Source organism: Episyrphus balteatus, chromosome 4 (genome assembly GCF_945859705.1).
Source record: "Episyrphus balteatus chromosome 4, idEpiBalt1.1, whole genome shotgun sequence".
NCBI lineage: Eukaryota > Metazoa > Arthropoda > Insecta > Diptera > Syrphidae > Episyrphus > Episyrphus balteatus.
The window spans coordinates 64,018,710-64,031,723 of record NC_079137.1 but is presented as its reverse complement, the minus strand read 5'-3'; the positions used below and the strand labels follow the sequence as shown (position 1 = coordinate 64,031,723).

General features: G+C 30.0%; 1 protein-coding gene across 2 annotated transcripts in view; it reads right to left on the bottom strand.

Annotated features, from left to right (window-relative positions):
• Positions 1–1,777: 1,777 nt before the first annotated feature.
• The window catches only part of LOC129917674 (uncharacterized), a 51,636-nt gene continuing 40,399 nt past the window's right edge, over positions 1,778–13,014 (bottom strand). Inside the window, exons 5-7 of one of the 2 annotated variants that reach the window (XM_055997718.1) lie at positions 12,282–12,835; positions 8,044–8,398; positions 1,778–2,456 (exon numbers count right to left, since the gene is read on the bottom strand). In XM_055997718.1, the coding sequence (XP_055853693.1) occupies positions 1,966–2,456; positions 8,044–8,398; positions 12,282–12,835 (1,400 nt within the window). In that variant the 3' untranslated portion in view covers positions 1,778–1,965. Of the gene's footprint in view, positions 2,457–7,370; positions 8,399–12,281; positions 12,836–13,014 lie in introns of those variants that run through there. The other variant, XM_055997717.1, reaches the window with a different exon arrangement.

The following is a 13,014-nucleotide window of genomic DNA, read 5'->3' as shown; positions in this document are numbered from 1 at the left end:
TACAATTATTGGCTTAATACATGGGCATTTAAAAATTTTTTCTTTGAAAAAATATTTTTTCATGGTTCAAACACGTTTAGTTTAGTCCAAAAAAATTACTTTTTCAGCTAGTAATCGGTCGATAAACAGTAAAAAGTCCTCATTAATCCGATTGGAAACAAGCAAGCGGTTTTATTAACATTTGTCAAGAGAATTAGGAATTTTTTTTAGGGCATTAAGAATCGTCGCATGAATGCAGAATTGGTCTGCGCCACAAGTTTAAAAATTTTTCAGGAGAGCGATTTTAAAACTTGAAAATGTATCTACAGCAATTTTATCACGTACAATTAAGACCGTGAGTGATCAACTGCACGAAGAAACACCGTCATTCACCAGGCAGGCTGACTCTCAAAAGGAAAAACTAAAATTCGAAATTTTGGACAACTCGTAGAAAGCGAGTGGAAATTAATTTTTCAACTTTCAAAATCAATTGTTTGCCCAAAGCGGTCATATTTGGTTAGGTACTTCAAAACCCCCAATGGAATTTCTAATAAAAGTTATGCATTTCACTTAGAAAAACAGTTATTTGAGCCATTTTTCACTTGAATGAATGAATGTAAGGTATTAGCTCAACATGACTCAATTCAAACGAATTAAGTCGCCTTAATTTAACTTAGCTCAGCTCAACTCACATCCGCATAGACCTATTTTTAGGATATCTTTATTTGAAAACTCAATTTTATTCCTGTCGATCTTCGTTTAGAAGAAGGAATTTAAGCTGAGTTGGATGGGATGAGTTGTCCCGCCATGAAATTACTTACGTTTCCTCATGCCTGTTATACATAGTTCTGGTCTCAAATGAAACGATTTCTAATTACTTTGAAGTTCTTAAGTTATAAAGTTTCGCATTTATGTAAATGAGAAAATATTTACAGTTATTTGTAGCAAGTACCAAAATTCTTCCGGTTGTCTAATTTACGGTAATTTTCTAAAATAATTTGTCTATTCTAAGTGGAAATAGTTGTTGATAATTGTTTTACTTTTTTTGGCGTAGATAAAAATAATAAACTTAAAAACGTTGGATCACATAGAAAATCAAATACAAATCAGTTTATATTACATTGATTGGAATAATTTATTATTATTAAATATTGTTTCTAATGTTATGGGGTTTTAGCTCTTATACTATCTATTTATATGAATGTAATATTTTTATTTAATATTTTTTTCTTATTTTTGTTTAAAAGGAGATTCTTTTGGCAAACTGCAATGTTGATGTCTAGGTATATTTTTTTATTTAATTTGTTTTTCTTTACTTGTAAATCAGCCTTTAAATATGTTTATCGAAAGTTTGAAATATATTATATTTAATTTTGTGTGTAAGTATTTTTTTAATCTAATAGAAAATATATATATTTTTTTTTATAAAACAAAAAATATTAAGTTAAATAAATAAAAAAATTATAATTTGGACACCTTAACAATCAAAAAACTACATTTTTTAATATTTTTGTCAAACTACATAAATAAAAAAAAATGTTTAAATTTTATAATTTAACAGTCATATATCATAATAATTAAGAAATGTTTTAAAAATTATTTTTTGGATGGCGGGTTTTTAAAAATTTACTTTAAGATTATTTTTTAAAAATAAAATTAAAAAGATAAAGAAATCTATTTTCTTATTTTTTTTTTTAAATCTTGACTTACCATTTTGAGTATGTAGAACATGCCTCGGTTTTTTTTTTTTTTTAATTGAATATTATTTTAAATATAATTACAATTATTATTTTTATATTTTTGTTGAAATATTTTTTGTTAAAAAGTGAAATACGAATTTATGAAATTCTGAACACTGATCGATCGATTTGTCTTTAGAAATTCAATAAAATTGTTGTTGTGTTGTAATAAAATTTTAGAAAATAGGGCTCTTTCTCATCTCTTTCACACACATTTTCTTCTGTCTATTGTGTTTGGTTATGGTTTTTAAACTCTTGGAGGCTTAAAACGTAAGCCAGTTGGTAGTGTTGTTGTTGTAATTATAGTTGCAGAGCCGCCAGTTGTACTAGAATTATCGATGTCTTCGTCTGGTGGAGATGTATAAATAATAAATGTGCCATCAGATTTTATTAGAGACTCTGTTGTGTCCATGGCCATATTGGATCCGGTTGTCGTCGTGGCAATGAATGACTTCAATTGGCTATTTGTTTCGAATGATACGGTACGTGGACGATTTGAGGAGAAATTTGTTGTTGGTGCACATTCGGCTATGGAATTGCGTGCCGAATTACAACAACCGGGGCAACAGAGATTGCCATTACCATTGCCAGCTGAGGATTTGACTTTGTCCTTGTTGCGACGCAACGACGATCGGTGTGGATGATGGCGTGCCATGGCAGTTAGTCCTCGTCTAGATGGCCGTCTAGTTACTGGGTATTGAACTGATTCAGCGCTATTACTCAAACGGATGTTGCCAGCTACAAAGGTTTTTTTGTGCCAAAAACGAACGACAAAAACGATTTTTGTTTTTGAAGAATAGGAAAAAAGTTTGGAAAACGGATTTGAAAATTAGTGGAAGGGAAGAAAAGAAGTATAAATTTTGTTTGTTTGTTTTTGTATGACATGAAGATGCAGTATGTAGTTTTCTTTGATGAAGCGGTTTTAAATGTGTCTGATAATGATGATGCCGAATTTTGAACAAAAAAGCAAAAAAAAAACAAACTCAATTTAAAGAAAACAAACGTGCAAACAGAAATTAAAACACAATGTATGATGATAACTGGCTGATTAGTGGTTAAATTTTTCAGAGTGTTTCAAATTTTAAAAAGACTAAATACTCAAAACAGTAGCATTATGATGATATTGCATCAAATTATATATCTGGAGTTTACCTATAAAATATTTAGAGAGAGAGTTATCTATATTTTCGAGAAAAATTTAAATCGACATATGATTTCCATGCAGATGTAGAAAATCGACGATTTGGTAATGAAGCTCGATTTAAATTGGCCAAATTGAAAGAAGAAAGTAGTGCTCGAAGAGTTGTTAATCCTTTTTGATCCTCTGTTGGTGATGAAAGCTAGAGAAATATCGGTTTTTTTTTTATAAAATTCAAAATCGTGGATCTAAAAACAAAAATTTAAAGTTGGTGTGGAAAATCGTTTAACTGCAAGCTTTTTAATTCTAGCTTTTTCATTAGATATAACTGTCCTAGAAACAAACTAAATTTAGTACAAGTATAGAAAAATATTAGTATGGCGTTTAAACATGGATGGACTACACGAAATTTTTTATACTAGAATCATCTTTTCTTTTAATCATGATCAATATTATGTAGCTACTTACAGGCATCTACTTAAATTTGTTTTTTCCTTTCTGACAATCAATTAAATTAAAGCTATAAATAATAAAATATTGGCCCTGTTAGTAACCTCCTTTAAACTACAACATATTTCAACTATTACTTTCTTTGACCAACAAATGTATGTATGTATGTTTTTAAATGCTTTTTATTTCACTGGCTCAACAAAGCCACCCATCTGACTGGATTGCAGATTTCCAAAAATTAAAAAAAATAAGGATTTTGAAAAAAAAAAAATTAAGTACATTATATACTCAAATTGAAGCTGACATTTTTTGTCTCCTTTGTCTCTTCACTTTAACAGTTGGAAATCCAAATGTGATTTTTTAGCTGGAGCGTTCCATTAATGGGATAAAATTCTTGATTAAATTTAGCACGGCTAAGTTATGGAGAGAATTTTGTATGAGCTTAAATTTAGCTTGATATGCATAAAAGGATTTATTAAGGAGTCGTTTTTTTTTACATTTTTGAAGTACTGTATTCATCACAAATAAGATCATTTTGAAGATCCTAATAATTATTTGATTTCTAAAGGAATTTTTCCTTGGACCATCGAATCTTTTTTTTCTCAATAATTAACTATCACACAGAAAACATAGTTGAAATAATGCTGGTTTTTAAGGTTTTTACTTCTGTGGTCACAATCAATAACCGCTTAAGTAGAGTTAAGAAATAAATAAATGAGCGGTCTATTTTTAAGTTTACACCTTCAATTTTTTTTAGCTATGAATAAACAATTGATTAAACCCATTTGGATCGACTTCAGAAAAAATTGAGTTGTGATTGAGGCAAATTAATTAAAATGCTAATAAAAAAAACTGGCCCGAATTTTTTGAAAAAAAAAAAAAAAACAACTAAAAACGCAGTTATATCAGAATTACCAAAAATATTGCGAAAATCACAATACCTCGTGCATGTACGTTCTAAAGAAAGGAGATATTAAAAACTACAAATCATCCTTGCTAATTTCGAAAAATTATCTGAAAGATTTCAATATGTAGGTACTAGCCATAATTTTTTCCTTTCTCGGCTTAAGCGTTTATTGGTTGTGGTCACAGATTTAATCCCAATTTTTTTTATTAAGATACAGAACATACAGAAGATACGGAATTTTTTATGATTTTCCACGATTGATTCATTATACTGTCAACATTTTTTTAAATCTTTAGTTACAGCGTATTTTTTTGTTTTCATTTACCTCAATAGCTTGTCATCTAGCAGGAGTTTCAATAGAAACAGAGATCATTTTGGTTTGGATTCGACTAAGGTGATTCGTACTAGTGTTTCTTTTTTGAAACCTAAATCGCTTTCTGTATATTAATTACATACTTCACTAAAAAACTAATAATTTGTTTTTTTTTTTTTTTTTTCATTTAAATTTTCTATACTTTCACCACTCATCCGTAAAATATATGAAAACGATAGCTAAATAGAGGTTGCAAAGATATTGTAGATTTGAAAATGATTTAACGGAGTTTTTTTGAATGTCAACCACCTAAGCCGATTCCATACCCATCTTTAATCTTATTTCAAAAAGCTGTTTTTTTTTTTAGTAACTCCCCCTTTTCCCACTATCCCCTCTTCTAAAAAATGATGAACATATTTCTCTGCTCGCGTTTAAGTATCAAAATAATTAGTTTGTAAGCACCTCATTAAATATTGGTTGTATAAATTTTTTCTTCATTATTAATTCTGTTAGGTTACAACTCCTTACTAACTGACAAGGTTCAATACCTACCATTTTTTAATATACCGTAATTTTTTAAATCTTCTTAATTCCGTTAATGTTCAATCATTTAATAAATAAAAAATTATCTCCCATTATTAATTTAGCAAAATGTGGGAATTGGTTAATTTTTTTTTAAATAAAAAAAAAAAAAAAAAAACAACACACACAAATCCAAATAAAAACATATTACGATACAATTATTATTATATTATTATTATTAAACAGAAAAAAAATATAAATGTATATAATTGTTATGCAAAATTAAAAACCTTAAATAATTAAATATGTTATTTGTATAAATTAAAAAAATAATTAAAAAAAAAAAAACTACCATAAAAATATATATTAATTGTATATAAAATTATAATTAAAATCAAAGTTTTAAATAAAGAAAACAAAAATTTGTGAACAATTGTTGTACTTAAATTCAAAAACAACACAAATAAAATAAATATATTAATTGTTTTTGTTTTAACATCAAATTATAAGCAATTTATCTCTTATTTCGAGGTTAGTTATGCCTCAAATTAAAGTTTTTTTTTTCTTTTTAGCTCAGGGCAATTAGTCAAAATATGGGCATGAAATCGCATTTTTCGCGGGACAAAATTTTTTTCATGGAATGTGTTCGGGTGGTTGTCCTTATCATAAAAGTCAATTTGTTGGGAAAATTGGAGGTTGGGAACAGCCGCCATCTTGGAAAAGAGATTGGTAGCGTTTTTATTGAATAGCTCCATTGTTATTCATTTTAACAGAAAATGACAAAGGTAGGACTTATTAACAATAAAATTATCTAAACAATGATATACAAAACAATTCCGTGAGTTGATTAAATAAAATTTTATAGTTAGTCAAAGTGCGGGTTTGTATCGCAAGGTTGGGACAAAATGACATTTTTTCATATATCTGACGAACTTTTGATTTGTTTGGATAATTCTTCAAGAATGTATTATAGTACTTATAATTACCTATAAAATGAGCCCACAATCGTTATTGTAACCATCGTATTGTAGAAGTAATCTAACTCCGAAACTCTCCATGTACTAGTCAAAAGTGAGAAAAAAGCTAGTTTTTTGCTAGTAGGCCGAGAAAATTTTGGGAGTAGAGGTATAACCAAAATATAAGTACGCAGTTTTGCTGCCATACTCGTGTTAATGTCGATTTCAAAGGTCTGACAACTCTAATTTTGGGCTTTATACGGTTTTTGGGGGGTTTAATAACGTAAGTTTTCCAGTTAACGTGAATGGGCTAAATTTATACTATTTGAAATTATAAATATACAAGCTGATTCCCTATTATTTTTCCTAAATCTAGACACCCCAATCTTGAGGATGTGACCAATAGAACTCAAGATATAAGCCGTTTATACGATTATGTTTTAGAGGCTTTTTTGTTTCGATTTTTGTTTGTTTATTTGAATTGAAAAGCCTGATATGGTTAGTTAAAAAAGCTTATATCGTGAGTTCTATTAACCCCATAGCCGAGATTAAGGTGTCCAGATTTAGGAAAAATAATAGAGCATCAGCTTGTATATTTATAATTTCAAATAGTACAAATTTAGCCCATTCACGTTAACTGGAAAATTTAAGTTATTTAACCCCCCAAAAACCGTATAAAGCCCAAAATTAGAGTTGTCAGACCTTTGAAATCGACATTAACACGAGTATGGCAGCAAAACTGCGTACTTATATTTTGGTTATACCTCTACTCCCAAAATTTTCTCGGCCTACTAGCAAAAAACTAGCTTTTTTCTCACTTTTGACTAGTACATGGAGAGTTTCGGAGTTAGATTACTTCTACAATACGATGGTTACAATAACGATTGTGGGCTCATTTTATAGGTAATTATAAGTACTATAATACATTCTTGAAGAATTATCCAAACAAATCAAAAGTTCGTCAGATATATGAAAAAATGTCATTTTGTCCCAACCTTGCGATACAAACCCGCACTTTGACTAACTATAAAATTTTATTTAATCAACTCACGGAATTGTTTTGTATATCATTGTTTAGATAATTTTATTGTTAATAAGTCCTACCTTTGTCATTTTCTGTTAAAATGAATAACAATGGAGCTATTCAATAAAAACGCTACCAATCTCTTTTCCAAGATGGCGGCTGTTCCCAACCTCCAATTTTCCCAACAAATTGACTTTTATGATAAGGACAACCACCCGAACACATTCCATGAAAAAAATTTTGTCCCGCGAAAAATGCGATTTAAATTACTAATTTCCCTGGGCTATTTGTTTTATGTTTTTTTTTTTTAAATCAAAGCTGTGAGAGCGCATAATAATTAATGTTTAAAAATTATAAAATTATTTTGTGACATAAAATTTGACAACAACAAAACATACATTAGTATAATAATAATAATTATTTCAAATGTTTTAAAACAAAAAATCCAAAACATTAAATAATACTGAAACAAAATTCACACTACTATTCCTATTGCGACTGTCATTGTGGCTGTGGCTATCTTGTGACATCTGCTGACGCCTCCGAGATGACGACGACTGTCGACGCAAACGTCGATTTCGACGTCTTTCCGTAACCGGTGTGCTATGCCTGAATCGGGAAGTCAATATAAAATCGACTTCTTCTCGATCAGAAGCGGCAGCAGATGCCGCAATAACAGTCTCATGAGCTATAGAACTCTCAATACTATCGTCGCCGAGTAAAAGCGTCAAATTATGTGCCGAGCGTGATAGAGTTTTATTGGGGCTATGATATATCGAAGCGCTAGTACTCGGCTGACGATGATGATGGAATTCAAAATCTTCACCACAACTAGCAATCGAAGTCGAAGAGTAGTAATGTGAGTAGCTTTGCTGGTGGTGGTGATGATTATGGTGAGAATGGTTATTGTGATGACAATGTTGTGTTTGGGGTGATGTGGATGAGCAATGAACAACAATGTGGCTAGAAGCTTCATGGTTGTAGTTGTTGTTAGTAGTGTCATCATTATAGCTACCGGAATGCGTTGTGAAGTTCGTCTCCAGGAACATGCGTCCTCCTCCTCCAGATGTTGAGGAGCTATTCCCATCGGTGCGATATCCATGTGGGGATAGGTATTGTCCACCGCTGCAGTAATCCTCTCCATCGTCGGTGTCCATGGGATTGTTGCCAGCAGCGTTAGCTGCAACACGACGTTTGAATATCATATACATCTCGTTGCTGGGCTCGTGTGGGATGTCATTGTGGCTGCCGCCCATAAATTCTTCGGCTCGTTGGGCGGCAAGGCAGCTGCTGCAAGTGGTGGTGAGCCCAGAGGCACCAAGGAACCATTCGGAACGGGTGCGCATGCGTGCGGTTTGGCGTTCATGGACCTTTTTTTGTTATATTACATTTGGTTTTTTATAAAATTTTTGTTGTAGTTGTGTATTGTTGTAGTAGTAGTTGTTGTAGGAGTGATTCGCAGCAGCACAACATGGATGTGGTGGTGATAAACGATTTTTTTTTTGGTGCGACAAAAAAAGGGGGCGGGCAGGGGTTGACATGAGGGAATAAGTACATTTAGAATAATTTTTTTTTTGTATTTAAATATTTTTGTTGATGTTTATTTTTTTTTTATATATATTTTTTATTATTGTAATTTTAAAATTTAGAAAATAAAACTAAAAAAGTAGATTTTTTTATATTACAGAGGAAAAATTAAGGAAATTTGAAAAATGACAATTAAACAATGACAAAAGTGCAATATATTATATAAACTTAGCATTTTAGCGTGATTTTGAAATTTTATACAAATGTTGATTATAATAGTGAAGGCCATGTTTTGATATATGATTGTGGATTGTGATAGTCGCTGTGCTTTTGGCATGTTTTGGTTCATAATGCATAAATGTATAAATAGTGCATGTGTATAAAATAAGGCGAATCAATGCAAATAAGCTTTTTTTTTATAAATTGCTTTGATGGTCATAAGACATCGTTTTTTGATAAAAATAAAAATCCTTTTGTTAAAATATTAATGAAAAATGCATTTCCTATTTGTATTATAGTGACTCCATAAACCTATATGGTCAGAATGTGTAATTTTTTCTTAACAATCAGTGTTATAATAATTTCTCTTTATTAATCTCTTTAAAATGTGCTCCCGATCCAAATCTATTTAAAAACACAGTAATCTTCATAGAAGAGAAAAGGATTAAAAAAACTTTTAATTTTTAATGCGTTCGATCTTTTTTCTTTAGTTTTTTCTTTTCATAAAAATTGTAACATCCTCTAAGAATAATCTGATACCCACAAAGGTAGGTTAGGTCATGTATAACAATTGACACGAGTTTCATTTCCTTTTTAAAGAAAGGAAGAACGACATGAATATTAAGAGCTTCGGTATATTTGTTTTCCGATAGCAGGAAAGGAAAAATAATTTTAGTACTTAGGCCGACTGCACAAATATCTGACACTTTTTCAAAAAGAAGCTAGGTACATCATGCGACCGAACTGAGAAAAAAACCAACGCTTAATTGCATTAACTTTTTTGTTTTCTCCAAGGTCATGAAAATATTGATTAATCTCGAAGAACGAAAATTTGTTAGTGATCGACAAAACAGTTTTTGTGTAAGAAGGTATATCAAAGATTTAATGGGGTACCTAACCGAAACCAATATTTGTACCATTTAGGTGAAAGCAAAATTAATGCGCTTGATATGTATTTCCAAATCATTCAATAGAGCTTAGAATGAAGCTCTCTGATCAAAAATGAGTTAAAATGTTTTTGAAAATTCTCTGTCCAAATTAAATTTTATTTTTCAGACTTTCGAAGACAAATGGTATTATAGGTGGATTCAAGCCTGACGTCTTTTAAATGAGTGTTGATATGTTTTATTTTCGACCTTTTTATCTTTTATAATTTACGTCCTGAAAATGTACTATAATTTAATTCGATTAGCATTGTTTAATAAAGAATCGTAAGCTGTGTGAAATATAATGCCTCCGAAATACAATACAGAAATTCCGCACCAAACGTTTGTGCGATACTGGAGAGTACTCTAAATTTTTCACATAAATGTATTATAGTAGAATACCAAAATATTCAAAATCTATGTAAATCGGTTTCTTCCTTCTAAACTCTTTTTACTTGAGCGAACAATTGTCAGTTTAGCAGTGTTTTTTTCTCTTAAAGCATTGGTAACTGTAACTATACGTTACTATACGGTACCAAATAGCATGGTAACTCAGTTTTTTTTTCACCTGTTTTTAGAACACTGAACTTTTTTGATAAACAATTAGCAACAGTTGTGAGTGAAATTCTAAAATTTCAGCTAAGAACTTCTAGCTTATGTCTGTTCTGGGCTGTAGAATAAATAAACAAACGTTTTTTGAACTGAAAACTTCTTGTTGTAATTAGCATTGGAATAAATGTTTGTTTAGCTTTTGACCAATGGGAAAGAAGTGGAAAAGTTAAATTCTTTACGCATATAAATTTTAATTTGCAAGGCGGACTGCAAACTGTTGGCAAGTTTTGTCATTTCTTTCACATGGACTTTTTTGTATAACAGTTGCAAATAGAGATGATATTGTTTTGTATATGGGTAAATTCGAAATTATTTGCGAATCACGAGTTTACTTGGACAATTCGCTGCAGAGATGTTATGTACAAATGTACAATGTTTTTATATTTAAATGATAACACATATTTATTCTACCTAATCAGTCCCATAACAAACAGACAGACAAGTGTTTAAAATTTGATTGAAAATTATGAAACCTATCAATATTTTTGTTTGTTGAAAAAATAAAAAAAATAAATGCAACAAACGTGTTGAAAATGCTCGAAATATGGCTCAACTAGTTTAAGGTTCCTGCACTCAAGTTCCAAAATCTACATAAAAATATTAAAAGTTTCCATTCAATTGAGTTTATTTACTTTCTAAAAAAACCCTAGATGTAATTCTCTTTTCTATATTTGTTCGGTTAAGTAATTAAGACAATAGATTTTACTTCTTTGTAACAAATTATCATATCTCAAATAATAAACTTACGTCGCATTTTAAATAATGCTCACGTGAATTTCCTTATACAATGATTTTACTATCAAAATGCTACCTACCTATATACTTACACTTCAGACTTTTTCTACCGAAACAATAGTAATAAAAACAAATAAACCGATAACAGTTGAATAATTATTTGCAATTAAACAAAATCAAATGAAATCAATTAATAGAAAAATAAAAACAATAAATAGAACCTCAAGTGGATATTTGTAGTAGATAACAGGTTGAAAAAAAAAACTAACAAGTGAAACTATTACAAAAAAAAAAAACTAACAATGAACATTTATTTGAAAGCAGTTTTTAAGCAGAAAAAATCAAACTATTTATAAATTTTTTTTTTTCAAAAACTAACTATTAAATCAAAATTAAGAAGAAAAAACTCAAATTATGTATGTACAACTTAACCATTCCCACACCAACGCAATAAGAAAAAAACAAAAAAAAAAACAATTCTCCAAAGGGAAATATAAGTGGAATGAAAATAAAATCAAATACAAATGAAAACCAAAAAAGGAAAAAATAAAAACAAAACATAAATTCTCTATATACAGTTGCTCAATAGATGGTTTTTATTGAATTAGTAAATTAATTATAATTATTATTTGATAAAAACTATTAGCATATTTTTTTTTTTTTAGAAAATAATATTTTTTTTTAATTATCTGCCATTTTGAAAACGCAAAACAAATAAAAATTATAAACAAAATTCAATGCAAAATGACATTATTTATGTACAATGTGTACATGAAAAAAACAAACAGAAAAAAAGGACATGAACCGTTAAATTATAATTAAAATTTTTAAAATAAAAAAAATAATTAAATAAATCATTGAATTAATATTAAATTTAATGCATATTTTTTTTTGTTTAATGAAATAACAGAAAAATTATAGTTAAACGAAAAAGCAAAATAAAACTAAGTGTATTTGAACATCAGAATCAGAGAGAAAGAGAGAGAGAAAGAAATTAATAGAAGAAAAAATTACAAATTAAAAAAAAAAACATATTAATTAATTAAAATTTTTAATTATAAACTAAAATTAGCATTCACTAACACTAATTTTGGGCAAATAGAAACCAATTTAAAAAAATCAAGATTAAGAAGTAGTCATATCTATACATTTTTAATGTGTGTCTCTAAATAATTTTTTTTTTCATTTTGTTCTATACCGAAATCCTTGAAGCATTAAAGTAATCATCCCTCACCTGTGGCAGATATGATAGACTCTTTGTACTCTCCGCATAACGATTGACCGCTCTCAGTTCGTCCATTGTCATGTGATGCTGAGCCTGTTGATTGCCACTGCCAGTTGATTTAGATGAGCGCGTCGACGAACAGCTCGAGGAATGCTTTAGGCCGCGATTACAACGGCTGCATGTGGCAGTTACCATTGGCTTTCGGCACTCATCGGTAACGCTGCTGGCAGTTCCAGATGATGTTATAATCATCCGGCGTCGTTGTGGCAGTTGTTGTTGTAATTGTTGATCAACCATTTGGTTCGATGGATTGTTCTCATCTTCAATATCTTCATAGGCGCCATCATCGAGAACATCTTCGTCACATTTGGATGGTGATGGAATTGGTGAGGATGTAGTTGCCATTGCAAATAGTCCGGGTCCCTCGAGGGATACAGAAAGGCGGGCGCATGACTCTATGAATGAATGATCGGGTGTAACACCCAATGAGAGTACACTGTTGTCTAGGGCAGAACTTGAGCTGGTCAGAAGGGCGGGCGTCGATCGGGATTCTTCTTGAGCAACTGCGAGAGAGTACCCAACATAGAATTGATGTATATCAAATGGATCGAATGAAGTTATGTTTTTTTTTTATAAAAATGATGAGAAAAGCCATATATATAAAGATACGAGAGAGAAGACAAGTTGGACAGAAGATAAATTTAAAGTAAACCAATGACCCAACCAATAAAATATAAAGAAT